The sequence below is a fragment of the Coffea arabica genome, chromosome 3c (genome assembly GCF_036785885.1).
Source record: "Coffea arabica cultivar ET-39 chromosome 3c, Coffea Arabica ET-39 HiFi, whole genome shotgun sequence".
Lineage (NCBI taxonomy): Eukaryota > Viridiplantae > Streptophyta > Magnoliopsida > Gentianales > Rubiaceae > Coffea > Coffea arabica.
Genome location: NC_092314.1, coordinates 1,556,143 through 1,578,042, shown reverse-complemented (window position 1 = coordinate 1,578,042; position 21,900 = coordinate 1,556,143). Strand labels below are relative to the sequence as shown.

At 35.8% G+C, this 21,900-nt stretch overlaps 4 protein-coding genes across 5 annotated transcripts; 2 read left to right on the top strand and 2 right to left on the bottom strand.

Moving 5' to 3' along the window:
- Nucleotides 1-965: 965 nt before the first annotated feature.
- LOC113733975 (uncharacterized) lies at nucleotides 966-5,289 on the bottom strand. Of its 2 annotated transcripts, XM_027260232.2 has the most exons (8): nucleotides 4,926-5,289; nucleotides 4,605-4,745; nucleotides 4,352-4,467; nucleotides 3,042-3,134; nucleotides 2,194-2,296; nucleotides 2,043-2,117; nucleotides 1,362-1,457; nucleotides 966-1,266 (listed from the first exon to the last, which is right to left on the bottom strand). In XM_027260232.2, the coding sequence occupies exons 1-8, from the start codon at nucleotides 5,013-5,015 to the stop codon at nucleotides 1,207-1,209; spliced, it is 774 nt and encodes a 257-aa protein (XP_027116033.1). In that variant the 5' UTR covers nucleotides 5,016-5,289; the 3' UTR covers nucleotides 966-1,206. The 2 variants fall into 2 exon arrangements, with proteins under 2 accessions (XP_027116033.1, XP_027116034.1); XM_027260233.2 differs by lacking the exon at nucleotides 4,605-4,745 and having other exon boundaries at nucleotides 4,926-5,165.
- Nucleotides 5,290-9,332: 4,043 nt separating this feature from the next.
- LOC113733974 (probable aspartic proteinase GIP2) lies at nucleotides 9,333-10,875 on the top strand. The gene has a single exon (XM_027260230.2). The coding sequence runs from the start codon at nucleotides 9,405-9,407 to the stop codon at nucleotides 10,698-10,700; it is 1,296 nt and encodes a 431-aa protein (XP_027116031.2). The 5' UTR covers nucleotides 9,333-9,404; the 3' UTR covers nucleotides 10,701-10,875.
- A 4,886-nt stretch (nucleotides 10,876-15,761) lies between these two features.
- On the top strand, nucleotides 15,762-17,216 carry LOC113733768 (probable aspartic proteinase GIP2). Its single transcript, XM_027259947.2, has one exon. It carries the CDS (start codon nucleotides 15,800-15,802, stop codon nucleotides 17,090-17,092), a length of 1,293 nt encoding a protein of 430 aa, XP_027115748.1. The 5' UTR covers nucleotides 15,762-15,799; the 3' UTR covers nucleotides 17,093-17,216.
- A 639-nt stretch (nucleotides 17,217-17,855) lies between these two features.
- Nucleotides 17,856-20,058, bottom strand: LOC113733973 (small ribosomal subunit protein eS21y). Its single transcript, XM_027260229.2, has 4 exons — nucleotides 19,920-20,058; nucleotides 19,123-19,196; nucleotides 18,854-18,986; nucleotides 17,856-18,096 (listed from the first exon to the last, which is right to left on the bottom strand). Exons 2-4 carry the CDS (start codon nucleotides 19,170-19,172, stop codon nucleotides 18,031-18,033), a joined length of 249 nt encoding a protein of 82 aa, XP_027116030.1. The 5' UTR covers nucleotides 19,173-19,196; nucleotides 19,920-20,058; the 3' UTR covers nucleotides 17,856-18,030.
- Nucleotides 20,059-21,900: the final 1,842 nt, after the last annotated feature.

The window sequence follows — 21,900 nt, the reverse complement described above, 5'->3', positions numbered from 1 at the left end:
AGCATAATTGGACAATGCATAGTCATACCATTTTCTTTTCTATTCCATCTCCAGCAGAGTTTAATGTTTGTATTTGAACGTAAAAGAACTACTATAACAAATATGGCTGCTTATACTTTCGATATCATGAAACAAAAACAGAGAGAACAAAAAGTGAAATTGGAGGCACTGAGGACTGCTTGCTTATCTGGAAGAAATTTTCGGTTTGTGAACCTTTCAGATTATCCTAATTTTCCATCCACAAAATATCCATTTCATTTCATGCAAACAACATGTTTTGTAGCGGAGGGGAGGAGTAGCCAATTTACATCTCTGATGTATGGTAGGGACACAGATGAGGACTGTGAAGGAGCCCAGAGCCTCAATTTAGATCGTTTCAGGGTCCATAGGTTAGTATATGGACAAATCTGTAAGCCTCTGCAGGATGAATGGTAATTAAAACCACTGGAATAGCTGTCTTATGGCTATCATGCATAGTGCTACGAACCAGCCGAGTCGAATTTTGGTCTAATTGAACTGGATCTTGACTTAGTTTTATTGAACTCGAACTCGACGAGCTGACAATTTAAAACTCGAGCTCGAGCTCGACTCGATTCAAGCCGAGTTTGAGCTCGAAAAAATGAAAAAAAAATTTATTTTTAAAAAATAAATAAAATAATATTTTTTTCTTAATAAATAATAAAATATTAAGAATATATATATACAATTTTATTATTAAAAAATTTAAATATATATATACTGCAAGCCCTTTTGATTTTTCAAACGTAGACTACCACTTGCAAGCTTGAGTACCTTGAAGACCCCAGTTCATTCATTTCAAGCTCCATCAGAAGGTGATTGATGTGCTTATTGAATAAAGTAGACGAAAAAGCTACCTTCCAAAGTGGCTCCAAAACCCCCATTGGCAGTATATGCCCCAAAAAAGCAGCAAACTTTGAAGCAGAAGCAGAAGAACAAGCAAAAGAGAAATGAAGCACGTTGTGGTATTATTTGACTAGGCACATTGCCCACCAGCAAGTTGGTTCAAGCGTAACTGTTCTTGAATATAGTCAAGCAAATAAATACCCCCAGTTAATACTGACATTGCAAAATGCTCACTTGAGCTGAACTTGTAATGATGCCATCCCTGATTATTCAATATTTATCTTCTTAATGACCAATGTCACCTTCAGATTCCAAAAGCTACTGGTAGGCCACCAACGTTTCCTAGGGCTCAACATTGTAGAAAACTTTAGTCATCCCCTTCTTCACTCGAATTTGAGAAACCTGGATGAGAAAGAATTGGTGATTGCACAAGAACTCAGGCCTTCCTAAATCATAATATATTGAACTAACCGTCCGGATTAAGTCGATATAAGTACCTTCACGCCCAATATTTCTGAAATGTCAGAAACATGTGTGCCGCCACAGGGACATCCAGGCTGTTCTCCTAACTTAATAATTCGAGGATTGCTTCCCTGCATGATTGTAAAGTGCAAGAATCTGATAAATAGTACCTTTGGTACTGGAAAGGGTTATGGGACGAAATCTGCCCAAACAGAGACAGGCAAGTCATTGATGAAGGTAATAAGAAAAGATAATACTAGTCAGCCAATATTTTAGTCATCTATCTCTCCTTTGCTTTCTTACTTGTGTGTCCAACGAAAATACCATCTCCTTGAAAAATAAGGCTGCACACAACCAGCAAATCATAGATCCCCAGGATCCATGGACCACATGGTTTGACAGCGTTTTGGAGTTTGGATCTTTTACCAATACAGCATCTTTATCAGATAACAGAAATATGTCATGAGTGCATTGATATCTCAATGATAGCATTTGACTACGACACACACAGAAAGGATTCCAATTACATTGTAAATGATTCATAGACCCTAAGAGAATATTCACCAAAATTGTCCATTACTGAAGTTTCATTTTAGTTGTTGTAAAAGTTTTTCTTAGAAAGGTTCGGACAAAAATTTTATAGCTCATATGCTGAAATACTGATATAGGGAAAGTAGTTGGTTGCGGGTAACCTATATGCAACAATAGAAGCTTACCTTGGGGATGTAGTCAGGGAGGCAGCCATCGCACAGCGCAGCAGCTTCATTGTATGGTAAAACCGAAGCAAAAACCTGAAAGTCATATGCAGTGTTTACAAACATGATTATTCACTTTTCTGGTTGAAGACGAAAGAAAAAGAAAACTTACTTTCCCACCCTTGGCAATCAAGTTGTTAGCTTCTAGCTCTAATTGCTGCTGCTTACTCTGCAATTCGTTCTGTGGAACTGTTCCTTTATATTCCACATATGGCCTGACAAAAATTTAAAATTGCACCCTGCTAAGGCAAATAAGCAATAAAACTGGACATTTACATGATCATTAAAATGTTTTTCGGTCACAGAACAACCAAGTTAAGGGTAATTGATGCATGGAAGTGTTCCAGAGACCTGAAAAACAAAATATCATTGATTGCACGGGGGTGATTCCTTTTAGATCAATGGACAACACATCATGCTGCGGTAAGGTCAAAAAAATGGAAGCTCATTGGGTGAACAGATTAAGTATGCTCTTGAAACACAGATAAAGAACATGCCGTGACAACTTGGAAATGAGCTTATTTTTCGTCCTCTAGCTTTTGCTGTTTGTCAATTTGGAATTCTCTACATTGTCGGCCACAACTAAGAGACAAGAAAAGTATGTTCGACATTTTGATGTGGCCACACTGTTAATCGTCCACATGATTATATGATTAGGAGTATGGAGGTTCAAAACATGATTGGAACATCTTAATGACAATGATAGCCCCTCAACGATTTTATAGTTCCTTTTCCACTATCATATGCTGCCAGTAAATTCTTCCCTCTCATATCAAGCTCACTCTTATGAGATATCTATGCCTCGGAGAAACGTAAAATGGATGCATGATATAGAAGAAAGCCAACTTATGTTCAAACTTCCTGAAATAGCAGACACAATACATTCATTGCAGAATCAGCATTTATATGCCACACAATAAGCATATGCCTTAAGTTCATGTATGTGATCCAAATCCATACCCATCAGGGAAGTGGTAACCTTTGCCAGCCACTAAATGACCTAATCCCGCAATTGCTGTACATGCATCCAGAAGATGCCCAGCTGAATGTAACCTGAAAAAGTTCTATTGGCTTAGAAAAATAAACCATGGCTACAAAGAATACCAAAACAATAGTAACAATAACTCCAAATTCAGCAGGATTATGTGCCTGTGAACTGTAACCATCTTGAGAATGTTGGAACCAGAAAGGAAAAAGAGTCCTATATAGACTAAATTGCAAACAATCATATTGAAAAGCCGAAGATTGTAGCTATCAAAGCTATTGAAAACTACTGTCTAATAGTCCAATTTCTCAGATGCAAACAAGTAAAGAAATAATTAGATTAAGCAACGTGTAAAAGATCTGCCTACAACCTAGTCTGCAGCCATTTCCTGGATTGGATTTGAATTCCACGTTGCACTTTCTTTTAAAAAATCAAATAAAAATTGATGGATTTCTTAGTTTTCCATAACTAGTGCAGTGCATGTTTTGAAGATCAAATGGACTTCATTCACCCAAAAATTATCAGAGCATCTTATTCCTTTATCACCATAACCATAGAAGAGACCTGAAATTGGAGCATCTTATGCCAATTCCCACCTACACACACATGCTCCACTTTTTATAGTGATCCAAAATATACAGCAAAAGTGCAGCAGTGCTTGAATGAGCAAACACCAAAATATTGATACGTAAAGCATTCAAAACAAATATAGTGATAGTCACTAGGGATTAAAAAAGAAGCACAAATCATAAGCAAGCAAATTGGAATGCTAGTTTTTGGATCTTTGAACATCAATCAAAACTTTGAAGCGTGTGAAGGATATTGCCTTCTCATTATAAGTGCTACAGACAGCAACTCTAACTCCTTTACCCAAAGTCTGATCAATCAACCTGTAAAATTTTTTAGACAAACTCCCAACCAAGTACAAATGGGAAAGTCCACAAGTGCAATTCGATTATTTATTCATTCATGGTGGGGAGATTATATTTGCTGAGCCATCGTGAGAATGGAAGAACAGAATGTTTTTTCCCCTTTGGCTGAATGAAGTCGATCCACTAAAAATGGCAAACACAATAATTATCATATATGCATCTAACTTTCGACAAAGAAAGTTGATCTTCCAAAGATGTAAAAATTTATCTATTTTTAACGCAAAAAAAACAATGTTTGAGTAAATAACCCTGGAACAGAAAAAGAAATAGCATACAAACATCAGATATCACAGCAACCAACTTATCATACAAAGGGTCAAAAGGACTGGGATTAATTCTCGACGGTGGCATACCTGGAATTGAGCTTTCGCCTTTCTCCATCAACCTGCAATAACACTTCAGCTCCTTTTTCAATTTTCGATTCCAACGCCTCATTTTCAGAGTTCGCGAAGAAACCATAATGGTACACCTTTTAATTTTCAAGCAAGCAATAACTTTGATAAGGAAGGAGACAGATAAAGCAATAAAAAAGAAAAAAAAAATAAACTTGACCAACATAGCAATACGAGGGGATAACAAGTAAAATCTAAAATTGAAAAAGCATACTATTTTGTCCTTCGATCGAACGTCTTGAACAGAAAACTTGAAGTCAGAATTGAAAATGAAACCAGTATCTGCAGGTTGGCCACCGCCTTGTGGATGAAAAATGGTGGAGTCCAATATTAAAACTTGTTTACCATCCTCACCCTACCAAATTGGATTGAACCCGATAATCATTTCCAAAAATAAACAAAACCCGTCAACCTCTTACTAGATTGTCTATGATTATCATACATGTTAACTTGTTTGGCAGTAGTATCAAGTTTCAGGGTGTGGACTGTGTGTTTCTAGCCATCACTGACTGATATGAGCAAGTATTAAACTAACCTGGAATGAAGATAGGATAGTTGCATTAGATTGAAGCTTCCACATTTCTTCATAGTATTCCAACTTTGTCGGATTAAGATTCTCAGCCATAACTGCAGATTTGCAGCTCTGTGGTAGTTATTAATGTTAAGGTAAATAGCAAGAAAATTTCCTTTCTCTGATTAACAGTATAGAAATGATGACATCAAAATTATCTTATTATTATGATGCTTTCACTTTAGAAAAGTCAACGTTGGCTGCCTCAGGATGAACAATAATTTGCTAGAATCGACAATTCGTTGAAGCTTCAATGGTGAAATTTGAGGAAATGTGTTAAAGAGAGGGAAAAAAGAAATGCTTCAACTCTCTCATGCTTGACTTAGACTGGGCCTTGATCGTCTAAATTAAAAGGCCAGCTAAAGAATGGGACTGACCGCCTACTCTAGTTGGGGATTGGGTTGGGCTTGGACCTGACATAATCCCCATTGTGAAGTTGGCGCTTAGGCCAAGTCTGCTTCAGCTCGACTAAGACATTGTATGTGGACCTGTTCCCAAAACCCAGGTCATGTGGCCTCAGTGTTGACTGGTCATTCTGATATTTTGTCGTGGTCCAACTTTTTTTTTCAACTCTTAAGCATTCATAAGTTATTATTCTCCCAAAAAAAAAAAAAAAAAAAAAGAAGAAGAAAACAGTTAGTGTCTTTTATGCCGTTTTAGCTAAATAATTGATTGACTTGCGAACAACAAAGTATGCTATTGGATAATATATTGTATCGTTTTTGTTGGAGATAGTCTTGTCATTCTAAAGAGCAAAGAAAGATGTAACCGTCATCATCAGAATCAAGATCATCCAAACTTTTTATCTTTAAAAAGAAAAAATTGTAATACATAATTCAAAATTTGCAATTTTGATGGCCTCTGTACATTCTAGTATAGAAATCTAAGAAAGTAGAAGCCAACCTTCCTGCAAGAGATCCAAACCTATTGGGACTATAAATAAAAATGATACTTCCAACAATTTCTTTGTTTTCGAAGCTTTCTAATTTCTAGGAATTAGTTATTTCAACAACCTTTGATGGTTATACGGATATCTAAAGTATAAACAAGATGAATGCTTGCTGTCCCAACAATTCTTTTAAATCCCGAGCCCTATTAGAAGGAAGGGGTAATTTATAACAAAGTTTTCGTACCGTTGATTTCTAGAAGTGGTGGTGCTTCTTTCTCTACGCTACCTATTAGTACTAATGGAATAGGATTAACCCATAATACAAATGCCAACAAGATTAAGAACCAAAAACAACTATTGATCTCGAACACACTTGACACTTGCTCCTAATTATTGTGTGTGTGCAGCAACCCTCTTTGATTATGTACGATCTACATATTGAAGGTGAGTTGACAAGTGGCTATTGTTATTATTATCATCTCAACAACAATGGAGTGTAGGGCAACCTTTTTTGATTACCAGTATTATATCATCCAAGTGCAACGAAAATGACTAGACGACGTGCAAGTAACTGCCGACAAGATTTCATATTTGTTGAAATGAAGGGGGCCGATTGGGGCTTTTCAAGGCAAGAATGGGACTAGCGTCATCTCTTGGGCATTTGCAGTCACGAGTCAGTCGAGTCCACATTTACTCCTTTTTCATTTTAGTAAATTTGCACTGTCTTCTTCCTTTTAAAAAAGAAAAAATGACGGATATGATAGGGAAGATGATAAAGTTGTGTGCATGAAAAATAACAAAAACCAAAAAACAATATGATTGATCACACACACTTTCGGAAAAAAAAAAAAGATCACACACACTTTCGGGTCTGTCGGGTCTAGTCGGTTCTATTTGATTTAGTCGGATCCGTAAATCTGATAGTCCCTTATACAATCTCTTTAGACTCCCATTCTCTGTAAAATAGAATAGGTTAAATCATATAAATGTTATCGTTATAATAAAAAAAAGAGTTAAAAACATAAAAAAACCCCTGTTGTATATCTAATACATAAAAAATTCCTATGTCATTTCAAAACATACAAAACGATACCTCATTTTTTGAACTAAATTATAAACTAACAGAATTCGTTAAATTTAACGAAATCCGGTAAATTTAACGGAATCCGATAAGTTTAACAGTCGAGACCGTCATTTTCGTTAATTTTAACGAATTTTGTTAGTTTATAATTTAGTTCAAAACATGAGGTGCCGTTTTATATGTTTTGAAATCACAGGAGATTTTTTTGTGTATTAGGTATACCACATGAGGCTTTTTATTTTTAATCCTAAAAAAAAAATCACACACACACACTTTCTCCTAATTATTGAGTATTTACTCACCATACTGTAATCTCACTAGTGATGGAGCGTACGACTTACCTTCTTTAATTATTGGAGCATTATTATGCAAACCTCGATTAGTAGGGGTGGGCGCGGGTCGGATACCCGCCTATTCATCATTTGACCGATCCAACCCGCACCTTGTAGGTCAGTCATTTTCTGACCCTTACCTGTCCCGCATTTCAGTGGGTACCCAATTATAAGATACTCGCTAAGATAGGGTCGGGTCAGTGAATACCCGCCTCGCCTCATTTATCATTTTATTTTTTAAAAAAAAATGATTTATACAAATTTAATTTTATATTTTACATATTCATCTAGTGCCTAAGAGAAAAGGCTTCTCCCTTCCAATCAACGAGGGGCAACACTCCAAAAAGGCTAGCGAGGTACTCTATCGATCGGTTTTTAGCACTACGAGATTTAATAAATTTTTTTCTAAAAAAAGGTTTCCCACTAAGGAACAAGAATGTGAAGATAACATAAGATAAAGGAAAAAAATTATAAGAGTTCAAAATCAATAAAAAGTTTGAAATAAGTAGTACAATTTTTAATATATATGTTTCGCGTTAATTAAACTTTTTTCTATAAAATATAAGATCATAACCTTTACAAATGAATCTTGTAAATAAACTATAATATCTCATACTCCCTCCGTCCCACTTTGTTAGTCTTGTTTTCCTTTTTCGTCCATCCCAAATTGTAGTCCACTTTCCCATTAAGAAATGTAGTAATCTTTTAAATTGTCTAAAATACCCTTATTAAATATCTTGTTATTAATACATTGTTATTAAATACTAACCCACTACATTGAATACATTGAACTTTTCCAATACATTGAATACATTGACTGCATTGATTAGCATAAGGGTATTTTAGGAAATTATTAATCTAAATTTATGTTTCCAACCAAATTAATTACACTTTCTTAATCTATGTGAAAAAAAAATCAAGACTAACAAAACGGGACGGAGGGAGTATTTGTAATGTAATTTGTTCAATAAAATTACTTATTTAGTTCTAAATTATTATTTTATATTGTGTGTATAAAAATAAAAATAAAAAATATATATATGCGGGGGCGGATCGGGTACCCGCGAATTTTTTAATTATATGATCCTAACCCGCCTTGCATCTTAGTGGGTACTCGACCCTCTTTTGACCCAATCAAATAATAAAAATCGAATATTCTAATTTTCGTATCGAATATGACGAATTTTCGTATTTAGCGGATAATTTTGCCCACCCGTCGATTACTTAGAGAGAAGAACAAGTGAATGCCGACAGGAAGTACTTTATATGCTTATCATTGTTCAAATCATAGCAGTAATCTTTCCAAATTTTGACTGAACTCTTGCTTTTTGCATTTTCGAGGTAATTGGAATTATAAAATGAAATACTTATTAAATTTTCTAACAGTATCCAATGAACGCCGGTTAAATTCCGTGTGACAGATCAGATCAGCAAAGTAGAAGTAAAAGATCACGCATGGAAATTCGAAGTCAAACTTCAGCCCATTGGATTCTAATTTTTAACACATTCCCTAGTGGATTAAAGTGAGTTGGAAGGTTCCCAGGTCCTAGTCAAGACCTCTGGAGCATCATCCACAACTTTATCTTCATATGCAACTTTGCATATTCCACGAAACCTGCTTAATCATAACTTTTTGCATTTTAAATGTGGTAAATTAAACTTGTATTTCGGCTTATAAGTATGTGTAAATCAGATCCTTGCAAGTCAAAGTACCATATCTCCTTCTCAATTCAGCTTGCTGCTTGTAGAATGTATATATATAGTTTGAATAATGCATTTCCAATCAATAATGTGCAAATGGTCAAATTAACACAATCTCGGTTGCACAATGTTCAATATCTCAAAAGATTGAACGGAACAAAAGAAAACAAGAAGATCATTTCTTTCTTTGAGTTTGAGGGACTCGAATAAGACGCTTTTTTTTTTTTTTTTTTTTCAAAGTTTAGTTTGAAGGGCTAAAAGGAAAGCTTCGTGGCTGATTCATCCATAATTGACCGGATTAAATAACTGGTGGAGTACATCTTTTTAAGGACTAAAACTGGTGGAGTCTCTTCACCTATAAATAAAGATGCAACAATCCATTTCTTCTTACACAGCAAGTAATCAACCCCATACTTCCTTTATTCCCTTGCATCAGTACCATGGCATATCTTTCCATATTTCCTCTCTGTCTCTTCTTCCTCCTGATCTCTCCCTCCATAGCTCAGACAACCTCGTTTAGACCCCGTGCTCTTGTCCTTCCACTAACCAAAGACTCAGCGACCGGTCAATACATCACTCAGCTCAGCCAAAGAACACCGCTTGTCGCAATAAGACTAACCGTGGACCTGGGAGGCCAATTCTTGTGGGTGGATTGCGACCGAAACTACATCAGCTCATCTTATAGGCCAGCCAGGTGCCGGTCAGCGGTATGCAACCTTGCCAATTCTAAGGCATGTGGCCAATGCAACGGCAGCCCCAGACCAGGGTGCAACAACAACACTTGTGGACTCTTCCCATACAACCCCTTCATTCGCACGTCCACTAGCGGTGAACTTGCACAAGATGTTGTATCTTTGCAATCCACCGATGGATCAAATCCTGGCCGCATTGTCTCTGCCCCGAGAGTTGCATTCACTTGTGGCCCTACCTTTCTTCTTGAGGGTCTTGCCAAAGGAGTCGTGGGAATGGCTGGATTGGGAAGAGGCCCTATTGGACTTCCTTCGCAGTTAGCCAGTGCCTTCAGTTTTCCAAGAAAGTTTGCAATCTGTTTGGGCTCCAAGGGCGTCATATTCTTTGGTGAGAGCCCGTACAATTTTCTCCCAGGTAAAGATGTTTCCAAATCGCTCATTTACACCCCGCTCTTCATCAATCCGGTTAGCACTGCGGGGTCTTTCTTCCAAGGGGAGAAATCAGTGGAGTATTTTATTGGGGTGAAATCCATTGAGGTCAACGGAAAACCGGTGGCAATAAATTCGACATTGTTGAAGATTTTTGACAAAGATGGGAACGGTGGAACCAAGATCAGTACTGTAAATCCCTATACCGTGATGGAAAGATCAATTTATAAGGCTTTTACTAGTGCATTTGCTAAAGCATTTTCAGGGGTGCCTAGAGTGGCACCAGTAGCACCTTTTGAGGTGTGCTTCAATTCCAGTAAGTTGGGCAGCACCAGAGTTGGTCCTCCAGCTCCTACCATTGACTTGGTCTTGCAAAGTCAGAGCGTGTTTTGGAGGATTTTTGGTGCAAACTCAATGGTGCAGGTCAAGGAGGATGTGTTGTGCCTGGGATTTGTGGATGGAGGTTTGAATCCCAGGACTTCAATCGTGATTGGACTGCACCAGATTGTGGATAATCTACTGCAGTTTGATTTGGCAAGGTCCAGGCTTGGTTTTAGCTCAACTCTCTTGTTCCAGCAAACCACGTGCTCCAACTTCAACTTCACATCAAAAGCTTGAAGAGGGCTTCTTCCACTGAAAACTTCTCAATGCCATTGCATGTGTGTTTTATATTTCTTTTTCATAACTTGTTTGTTGTAAATAAGTTATGTCGCCCTTCAGTTCACGAAAGTAATCTGTCATTTATTTTGATGAATAAATGAGGAAGTCCTTCTCTGAGTTAAAAGTCATATAACAGTGAGGCCTGAGCCTATTAACAGCAGAAATTTTATGCTGCTCAATTTCACCTTCATTCCTTCCTCCTCTGCTTCAGTAAATTGTCCACTTGGATTCGTCTCAAGATTAAAACTTGTGAACCTTCCATTGAAAGAATAGATTGAAATCATAAAGTATCTATATATTGTAGAGATATGATCACAATATTCCAATAGAAGCAATTGGCGGTCAATTTCATATATATATATATATATATATCTTTGCCTACATTATTGTGTCCATCCCATTAATGGTTATAAATACTCCGAGTGTTGAAGCAGACAAAAGCAGCTAGGAAAGATAAAAGATATCGGCGACGGATGAGACCAGCCAAATAGAAGTTAAAGATTTTGAGAGTTGTAAACTTGAAAGAGTTGTAAACTCACATGCACTAGCTTATCACTTGAGATTTTGAGAACACAATACTCCTTCCGTCCCACTTTGATAGTCCTGTATTCCTTTTTTATCTGTCCCAAATTGTAGTCCACTTTCCAGTTGAAGAATGTAGTTGTATTTTAATTTTCCTAAAATACCTTTATTCAATATAAGTACTCCCTCCCTTTTTGTATAACTGACGTTTAAGAAATTTGCTCTAGTATACTTTTATCTGTCATCTTATTATCCCCATACAGCATTAATTACTTTTTCACAATTTTACCCTTTTATCTCTCTGGTATTAATACACTCCCATGCATTGCTTTTAGCCTAATAAAACAGCACCATTTAGTACTCTAGTGAGAGAAAATATGGGTGAATTAGACAATTAATGAGGGTACAAAAGGAAAGTAGTGTACAAATTTAAGCATTGAAAAACTTTTCTTAATTAGTGTGTAAAACCTTAAACGTCAGTTATAAAAAGAGGGAGGGAGTAGTTGTTACTATAAACCTATCCCATTTAATGAGAGTTGATTCTTTTTTTACCATCAATTCAAGTTCCCATAAAGTTGTACCATATTTAATATGAGAGTATTTTAGGAAAATAGTAATCTAAATTTACTTTTCCAATAAAGTTAACTATTTTTTCTTAAACTGTGTGAAAAAAGAAACAGGACTATCAAAGTGGGACGGAGGAATTATCCATAAAGCATTGGGGTAAATATGCCACAAATTTAGAGATATAATAGAAAAAGAATAAAGTTAGATTTTAGAGGCTACGGAGATGGTGCTATAAATTCCAAGATCACAACACATGTTGCTATTTTTGCCCGGCTTTTGTTATCTTCCCTTTGTGTTGTTTGGCGAGTGACTAGGAAGTTGGAGTAGGGATGGCAATGGGGAGCGGATATATATATAAATATATATATAATTATATATAATATGTAAGTTAATTAGTTATAAACTTATGATAATGATATTATTAGTTAGATGTATTATATAATGTATATTAGTTTATGTAATATAATTGATATTATCAATTATATGAATAATTATACACGTCTGCTAATAGAATTTATTAATTAGTTATACTAAATTTACTAATACATTTATACTAAATTTCTAATTACACTTAATATAATAACATTTTTTTTCTCAAAAAAAAAGCACAAACACAATAATGAATTAGTGATTGCATTTGTACTAAAAGTGAAAACTTGACTATTTTAGTTATATTTATTTCATCATATTGGATTGTATTCAAATAACTTCTGTTTGATTGTTTTTATGAGTTTCAATTGTAAAATTACAATGAATAATAATTTGGTGATGTGTTGATATTTTAGTAATTGATTATTTATTAAAATTTAATTATAATAAAATTTTATTAACCCCGCGGAGGCACCGCGGGGGAAGCGGGGCGAGGGCGGGGCAAGGCGGGAGAAGCGGGAGACGGGGGACGGGGGGAACTAATAGGCAACGGGGCGGGGGATGGGGGATGGGGAAGGGGTCCTCCGCCCCAACCCCGCCCCGTTACCATCCCTAAGTTGGAGGGTTCCTTCGATTGGCCTCTCGCATCTTGCATCTTTATATATGTGCAAATTTGAATATTCTTCAAAAACTACTCAATCAAAGGCTTTTCTATGGTCAAATAAAGCAAATTTTTTTTTATGTAAGTGCTTGAATTTTGTAAATAGTTCAATTGAGCATTCTAAACGTTAGAAATTTGTACTTGGGCCAATATGGTTCTGTCTAAATTAGATCCTTGCAAGTTGAAATATTTTGTATTTTCTCAATTTAGCGTGGTTAAAATTACATAAAATAGTAATTTATATCATTTAAGGTCAATTGACCTAAAATGCCACCAAATTCGAACTCGAACTCGAACTCAAATCAAATCAAATCAAGCTCGAATTCAAGTTGGGAAAAAAAAGATGCCAATTTGTTTGCAGTCACGTATACAATAACACGTAGTACTTGGGTACAAGTGCAATATTTCTGCATAAACGATTTTTTAATGAAGTAGTAAAAAATGAGTAATGTTTGCATGCCAATAATTGTTCCTGGTGCTACACTCTTAACATTTCATTATATAAAGGAAAATGGAGTGCCAAAGGATTATTGAGGACCGTAAATATCATTTTACAAACACATAATACGTGACAAATTTCCATTGGTAGACTAAATTTAGAATGAAAGTTTTCATAAAAATTGCAAGTGAAATATATCGACCTTCAATTCAGGATAATGTAATTTGTATATCAACCAACCATTATGCTGAATATATTATGAGACAGTAAAGCTAGAGAAATTCCACTAAGAAATGAATCTGCTGAGAAATAATTTTGCTGGGCCTTTGTTAGACGCAAAGCTACAGAAACAGGGCTGAGTTTCAATCTCAATTTAGGCGCCACAAATTGGGCTTTTATCCGTGGGTTGAGTTCTCAATTTAGCCTGAGGGAGGAAGCCAAGAAAAGTAGGGATGGGATGACAACGGAGTGCGTCGCCGCCCGCCGCTCTGTTGCCCAAAAACTCCCTCCACCTCCGCCCCGCTCTACTTCTCTCGCAGGTGATAATTTGCTTTTTTTTCTTTTTCTAGAAGCCTTTATTCAATAAATCTAGACTAAATGCAAAGAATAAAATAAAATACAGAGCTGTAAGAAAAGTGTTGAAATAAAACACCAAGAAAATTAATAAACTCAATTGGATTGTATAAATAACATTCAAAAATATTCATAAAATACGTAATATGCTTGTGCCAAATATCAATTAGAAATTTGAATAGAAATAGAAAAAAGTTATGTTTAATTAACAAATATTCTAAATTTATTATTATTAGATTATATAATATATTACATTTATTTATACTAATAAATTGAAGTGGGGGATGGGGCGTGGTTATCGTCCCCCGCTCCCTGCTCCATTTAAAACAGAGTAAGAAAAATTCCCCTCGTCCCCACCCCCACCCCATTACTTCCCTTCGCAGGGCGGATGCCCGCATTGCCATTTCTTAAAAAAAGTAATCCCATTTTTTAAATTGTTGTTTGCATTACTAAATATTCCCTCAACTATGTAACATGACAACATAATTTGCTACACCCAACTAATTACTTGGGGCCCACATCGAAAGATCGTGGGGTTTTTATTCTGGATTTAAGGTCCATGGGGAGCCCTTCCTGTCACCAATTGGCTGGATAGGATTTCTCTGTGGATCCCCCTTAGATTGCTCTGTTGGACCGGTTTCTCGATGCTCTCTGCGTCTACTGAGTGTAAGTGTGTGTGTGTGGGTTTCTATCCTTGAGGTAAAAAAACTAATTACTTGGGGCCTCACAAAATTTATACACTCTAGCAATGTATCCCGGACAATAATTGACTTCTATAATAGTATTCACATGTTTTTTGATGGCAACAATAATTTTTTACACTAATAAAAAACTCTTATCAAGAAAAGTGACAGCTCTCTTGAAATCATTTCATCTTTAAAAATTGTCAACAACCTTTCCCCTAACAAAAACATTCCCATGAAAGTCGAATATACCATAACTTTCCTACCACGTACTAAAAACAGCGAATCCACCAAAACTTTGCGCAATAGATCTTCTATCCCATACTCTACTCTGTACCACTTTCTGTCCCACTTTTTATTATATTGTTATTTTTCCTACATAAATAACATGTTTTAATTCTTTTTTGCTCCCTTAAGATCCAATAACTATTAATTAAGTAAAAAATAAATATAACAGCTTCAAAAAAGCAATATATAAAGAAAATTAAAAAATACAGCAGAAAATTCATAAAAAATCTCATTTTTTATGCATTTTGATTTTTTGAGTTTGTTAAATTTTGTGTATTACTTAATTAATAGTTATTGGATCTTAAGGAAGCAAAAAAGAATTAAAACATGATGTTTATGAATGAGAAATAGCAATATAATAAAAAATGGGACAGAGAGTGGCACAGGGTGTGGGACAGAAGATCCGTTGCGAAAACCTTGCCGGCTACATACACTAGGATAGAGCCCATAAATAATGTCATCATCATAAATTCTACATTCACAAAGAGTTAAAATAATGATAATTTCAAACATTTGGAGACAATGGATGTTTGAACTATCACTACATAAATTTCATTCAACAATGCTTTCTACACGTTCAAATATACTTTTGGTGTACGAGCTAATATAAATTATAGCATGGTTAGCGGCTTAATCCAATATAAAGAAAGACTTTAGAACTAAACTGACCATGCTCAAATTTCACCCATGCGTTGTCAAAGTTGACGAGTAAGTTGTAAAGTATCCATGCTCGGCCTCTGAAGCATCCATCACATGTACATGCCCTCGTGCAAAAATTTGCATATTTAATCATTCATCCACCATTATTAGACATGCTTATTAATCACATGAACTTCTCAAATTCTCATCTCAGGTAACCTTAAAATAACCAAACTTCTAAGGCATCATTCATCTATAAAAAGCCCTGATACAACAGCCCAACCTTCCATCAAACAACTACTTTTCATCACGTACAATGGGATTGCTCTCTTCTGTAATTTCCATCTGTGTTTTGTTCTTCCTAATCACTTCCTCCACAGCCAAAACAAGCCCTTCAAAACCGCATGCGCTTGTTCTTCCACTAGCCAAGGATGCCTCCACCGGCCAGTACATAACTCATATCAGCCGAGGAACCCCCTCAGTCCCAGTGAAACTAACTGTAGATCTTGGTGGCCGGTCGTTGTGGGTGGATTGCGATCAGGGATATGTTAGTTCATCCTATAAGCCCGCGCATTGCGGCTCAGCTCAATGTTCACTTGCAGATTTTCATTCTTGTTGGGACTGCTTCAATGGTCCTAAACCGGGGTGCAACAATAACACTTGTTTACTCTTCCCGTACAACGCGGTAACCCAAAGTAGCACGATTGGGGAGCTTGCACAAGATGTTGTTTCTTTGCAATCTACTGATGGATCGAACCCGGGACAAATTGTTTCATCCTCTAAAGCGCTCTTCGCCTGCGGCTCTACATCTCTCCTGGAAGGTCTAGCTAATGGAGTTAAGGGGATTGCTGGACTTGGAAGGGGAAAAGTTGGACTTCCTTCTCAATTAGCCAGTGCCTTCAGCATCAAAAGAAAGTTTGCTATCTGTCCAGGCTCCAGTGGGGTTATATTCTTCGGCGATAGCCCCTACAATTTTCTCCCTGGTAAAGATATTTCCAAATCACTCACTTACACCCCTCTTTTCATCAACCCTGTCAGAACTGGCGGTACTTCTTTTGAAGGGGAGCCTTCTGCGGAGTACTTCATTGGGGTGAAATCCATCAAAATCAATGGAAAACCTGTGTCGATAAATTCGACGCTGTTAACCATCAAGGAAGGAAATGGCGGTACAAAGATTAGTACTGTTGATCCTTACACTAAACTAGAGACGTCCATCTACAACGCTTTTACTAAAGCTTTTGTTAAAGCTTTTGCTGGAGTTCCCAGAGTGAAGGCAGTGCCACCTTTTGGAGCATGCTTCAACTCGAGCAATTTACCTAGCACAAGAGTTGGTCCTCCAGTTCCAACCATAGATTTTGTGTTGCAAAGCAAAACGGTATTTTGGAGGATGTTTGGTGTAAACTCAATGGTTCCAGTGAAGGAGGACGTACTGTGTCTTGGATTTGTAGATGGAGGTGTGGAACCTAGGACTTCAATTGTGACAGGGGTGCACCAGATTGAGGATAATCTACTGCAATTTGATTTGGCAAGGTCCGTGCTGGGTTTCAGCTCAACACTCTTGTTCCAGCAAACCACATGTTCCAACTTCAACTTTACAATAAAAGCTTGAGCAGGGTTTCTTCTACGACAGACTACTTGAACAATTGTTGCTTGTTGGATTTCCACAGGAGTATTAACTTGGCTTTTTTGTTCTTTTTACCCAGTTTTTGCTGATGATTTCGGAGTTTCTATCTGTTGTTTAGTTGAGCCGAGCGAGGGAAATGATGTTTCAAGTTTGATTTGTTTTAATAAATGAGGAAAACTTTGATAAACCCAATTCCTTTCTACACGCTATGTGATAAAATCAGACCTCCACCCAATTTGTACTTTGAACCTTCTTAAGATACTGCAATATCGGATTTGCAGGCTGAAGCTACAGCAACGTTCCTTGCGGCATCAATTTTGCAATTTCGCCCTAAGCGCACTTACAGCTTCCAATTATTTCTGTCAAATGCAATTTGCATCTTTCAACCATTATCATTTTGCTATTTGCACCTTAAAGTATTAATTATAGCACTTACCATCTAAATTTACCAATTCATAGGAGACAGCTCGTTGCTCGAATGTGTTGCAACCTAATCGATTTTGAGAGAGAACTGAGGGGTTCAGGCGGGTGGTGCACTAGTACTAACAGTGCACCATAGTAGTTACAAATAGTATGAGGTGCATTTAGGAATGCATGTTTCGGTCAACCTATTTCTAGACATGCGCTTGTAGGTTTGACTACAAATAGAAATTTGACATCTGTTTCACACAGTTATCATTCATTTGCCTATTGACCATGGCAGAGCTGCTCTCATGCAAAACATTTGCCAGAACCTTAACACCATGACTGAAGGTTCACCAGCTGAATATGTCATTCAAGATATAGCCTTAAAATTTTCAAGCTAGGGCCAAAGTTGGCATAGTACACAACAGAAAAGATCTCAGTTCCAAAACGGAAAATTCACTCAATTGCTAAACAAAATAGGAATTTAGATCAATGCAAAATCTCATTATAGTCTAATTCTACTGTTGACGAGCTTCAACTTTCTTCTTTTGCCAAAGACGATCAAGGGCACTGTCAGCGTCACCCTGAAGAGAAGCGACAACAAATGTCAACTGTCAGAAAAGAAAATGAAAAAGAACAAAGAAGAGAAATTGTGGAAATGCATATATTTCACTGCCAAGTTAAGCACTTAACTTAGAAAAATGGCTAAAAAGAAAGTAGTAATAAATAGCCTGTAAATACTGACAAAAGGATAATTGGAACTGCCACTTAGTGTGTATATTGTAGCACACAAATCTCTTTAACAAAATATAGTCCACTGTTTCAAACCAATTTGGTTAGTACAACAAGAATTACAATACTTTGTCTCCCAATTTCAAGCAGGGGATAAAGTGCATACATTATCTTACCTTATACCACCCCCCCTCTCTCTCTTTCCCCCAACCTTCTCAAAACAAACCAACAAAAATAAATAAAGAACCTTTTTCCTGTGGGAGGAGGGGAAGTAAGGAACCTTAAATATCATTTACAGTCCTTTCAAAGTTATGTTAATGAACACATTAAAATTCCACATACTTGTCACCAATTATGGTCTCGGGAGAAACTAGCAAAAACCAATTTGAAATCCAACAGTAAGCTCCACTAAAAATCTCAAATGGATTGCATCAGAGAAGCACATAGGGTAGGCAAATAATGATCAACAAACATGGCAGGAAGAAGAAAAAAAGTCCAAATAAAATGAATCAGCATATTTCAAATCCCAAATACAAAAGCAGATAGTCAGTTTCAATGGTATGTACTCGACAATAAATGGTGTTCAAAATTTACAAACAAGAGGCCAACCTGGGCACGAACAAAACCACAGAGAGCAAAAGTAGAGAAGTTGCCAGTGTAGATGCCCCTCTCATCCAAATGCCCAACGTTGACCTGAACAGAGGCATGATCCTTTGAGGTGATCAACCTATTTGTAGCGGAACTGCAATTACATGACACCAACAAAGTCATAATGAATAAGAAAATGCCCAGCCCACAGAAAACCTTTGATTAGACCATAATGTGGGATGGAAAAGACAAAACTAATGCAATATAAACAGACAAATCTGCACAATTACCATTTCCTTGGGATGTAAAGATCCATGTTCTGTCCTTCCTCGTTCTGCATCTTTGCAACAGTTTGTCAAAGAACCTGTTTGAAGTTCAAATTGTAAGTGCTAGAAACAAACAGGTAGTGTCTAGAGTTCAAAATCATTAGCAGAGATGAATCATACAAATTATCCACATTCACACATAAAAATGAAAAAACACACTAACTCGTTTTTCATTAAAAAGATTAATGGGACACAGTATCGCTTTTTTCATGTATCTGATGCCAATTCACATTTCTGGGTCTGGATTGAAAACAGAGTACAAACACACATAACACTTTCGTTATCAATACACCGGAACAAGTCCAGAGTTTAATTTTCAAAAAAAAAACTACCAAAACTAAATCCCCAAATCTTCATTCATCCAACAACAATGAGATTACAATATTCTCCCAGGCCACAAATTCTATTCAAACGAAAAAGAAAAACAGAAACATCTCGGCAAAACGCATCCAATGATGAATTTAACAGCTAAATTTTCCTTTTACGGGGGCAAAATTTATTCTTTCGTAGCGAAAACTAAAAGAAAAAGTCAAACAACAAGATTACAATTAGCAGACTAGTTATCAAGTTTTTCCCTGACAGTCAACCAGTAAAACAACAATAAAATCATGGATTTGATTATCGCAAACTACAGAGACTTCATCTACAAATCTCTTATACCAGCAATTACAATGTACAAACAAATCTATACATACATATACTACTACTCGTTCAATGGAAAAGAGCAGAAATTACTCTAATCGGAAATACTTCCGATTTACCTGGCCAAATGCGGCAGATTTCGGTGGCGGGCAATTGAGGAGGAAATCTTAGCTCTGCGGCGTGAGGGTTAGGGTTTAGAGCGACGGGAGCTCCTTAAATAGATCACGCTTTTTTCTTTTTATTTTGGGATAATTTCAGAAACCTCGCATGAGGTTTCTAATAATTTCATCAGCCTCCCTTAATATTTGTACAGTTATACAAACCTCCTCTGAAGTTAAGGTTTTGATAGCAAAATTAATCTAATTAGAAAAAGTAACATTAGAAAAGTATTTTAAAGAAAAAAAATAAAACTTTTATTCCATAAATAGTCCTTAGCATGTATATAAATTGTATTAGTAAAAGAATAAAAAAATTAGAAATTAGAAACAATTACTACATAATTTCACCACTCAAAAGTTCGCATTTAATAATTAGACAATATAAATAATCAACAAAATTACACTAATGATCACAAGATTTAGCAAAACAAACCGATCATCTCTTTTAACATGATATTTGTTATGATTCTTGTGATTTAAAATAGAAAAATTTTCAAACTTTGCCTTTCCTTTTCCCTTTACTTCCACGGAATTATTTGACAAATGTTATAGCTTTAAGAGTTTTAAAGAAAATATCCTCATGAACAACTTTTTTTTTTTGCCTGTATTTTTTCTTCTACCAAAACCCTTTTTCTTATATTGTGTATAACTGATTTCTGGTCTTTGTCAAATTTTATCAATCACAATATAGTGCCATTAGATATATCAATTGATGGATTTTGTAATTACAAGTCATCGTTCATCATTAAAAAAATTTTCAACATTTATTTCCGTTAATTAGTGCTCGATCAATTACTTAATCATCAAATATTAGTAAAGGAAAAAGGAAGGAAAAGAAGAGCAGAATTTGAAAATTTGTCTTTTTTTTTAAAATCACAAGAATTATAGCAAACATCATGTCAAAAGAGATGATTAATATGTTTTCTCGAATCTTGTGATCATTAGTATAATTTTGTTACTTATTTGTGTTGTCTAATTTATTGAATGTGAATTTCGTGAATGGTGAAATGTGTGTATTAATTATTTATAACTTTTAATTATTTTCATTCTTTTAGTAATACAACTTATATACATGCATAAGGGGTATTTATGAAATAAAAGTTTCATCGCTCTTCTTAAAGTATTTTTTTAATATTAATTTTTTTAATTGGACTAATTTTGTTATCAAAATCTTAATTTTAGAGGAGGTTTGTATAATAGTTATAAACATAAGGGGAGGCTAGTGTGATTGTCAAAAATTTTAGGGGAGGTTTCTAAAATTATCCCTTTTATTTATTTTTTTCTTTTTGGCTGGGTTGCTGGTTTTAACTAATATTTAAGTCTGGGCCTTCAATTAGCTTACCATTTTACACATAGACCCCTAATGGTTTTCTGCATCGTTCTTGGGCCCGATTGAAAACTTTAAGAGACAGACTTAGTACTTGACTTAAACAACGACAGAACAATTTTGTCAATGAACAATTTTGTTTAAGAAAAGAAAGAAAAAGACCGTGGAGTTATAACTTATAACTGTAGCAAAATGACATTTGAGACATGTCTAAGAAGATCAAATCGCCTATTAATAGCCCTATAGTTTGAACTTGGAGCATAAATGCCAAAATGAACAATTTGTAATCAACCAATTTTATGATTACGATTTGATCAAAAAGCTAATAAAAAGCTCCTAACCTCTTTGGATCATTAGACAGTGAAGAATGAAGATGTTGCTGTAAGTTATTACCACAAGCTCCTAACCTGTTTGGGCAATACTTTTGTTTTTCTTGAATCTCTTGAGTATAGTGAAGCTTTTGTTGGTGGCAAACGTGACAGGTAATTGCCAGAGTAGAGTAGTGATTTATGACCTAAAAATTGGGTTAAAGTAAACGTGGATGGGTAAGAAAGGTTTACCATTTATGACCAGAAAACAAATAATTGGGTTCAAGCTAATGTGGATGGGGAAGAA

Excerpts from the sequence above, each read along its gene's own strand:
- LOC113733975 (XM_027260232.2), bottom strand. The coding sequence starts at position 5,015 with ATGGCTGAGAATCTTAATCCGACAAAGTTGGAATACTATGAAGAAATG. Across the intron at positions 4,468-4,604 it reads TTCGATCGAAGGACAAAATA|GTGTACCATTATGGTTTCTT; the intron begins GTATGCTTTTTC and ends GAAAATTAAAAG. Across the intron at positions 2,118-2,193 it reads TGATTGCCAAGGGTGGGAAA|GTTTTTGCTTCGGTTTTACC; the intron begins GTAAGTTTTCTT and ends TATGACTTTCAG.
- LOC113733973 (XM_027260229.2), bottom strand. The coding sequence starts at position 19,172 with ATGCAGAACGAGGAAGGACAGAACATGGATCTTTACATCCCAAGGAAA. Across the intron at positions 18,987-19,122 it reads CTTTACATCCCAAGGAAATG|TTCCGCTACAAATAGGTTGA; the intron begins GTAATTGTGCAG and ends ATGTAATTGCAG. Across the intron at positions 18,097-18,853 it reads GTGGTTTTGTTCGTGCCCAG|GGTGACGCTGACAGTGCCCT; the intron begins GTTGGCCTCTTG and ends GCTTCTCTTCAG.
- LOC113733974 (XM_027260230.2), top strand. The coding sequence starts at position 9,405 with ATGGCATATCTTTCCATATTTCCTCTCTGTCTCTTCTTCCTCCTGATC.
- LOC113733768 (XM_027259947.2), top strand. The coding sequence starts at position 15,800 with ATGGGATTGCTCTCTTCTGTAATTTCCATCTGTGTTTTGTTCTTCCTA.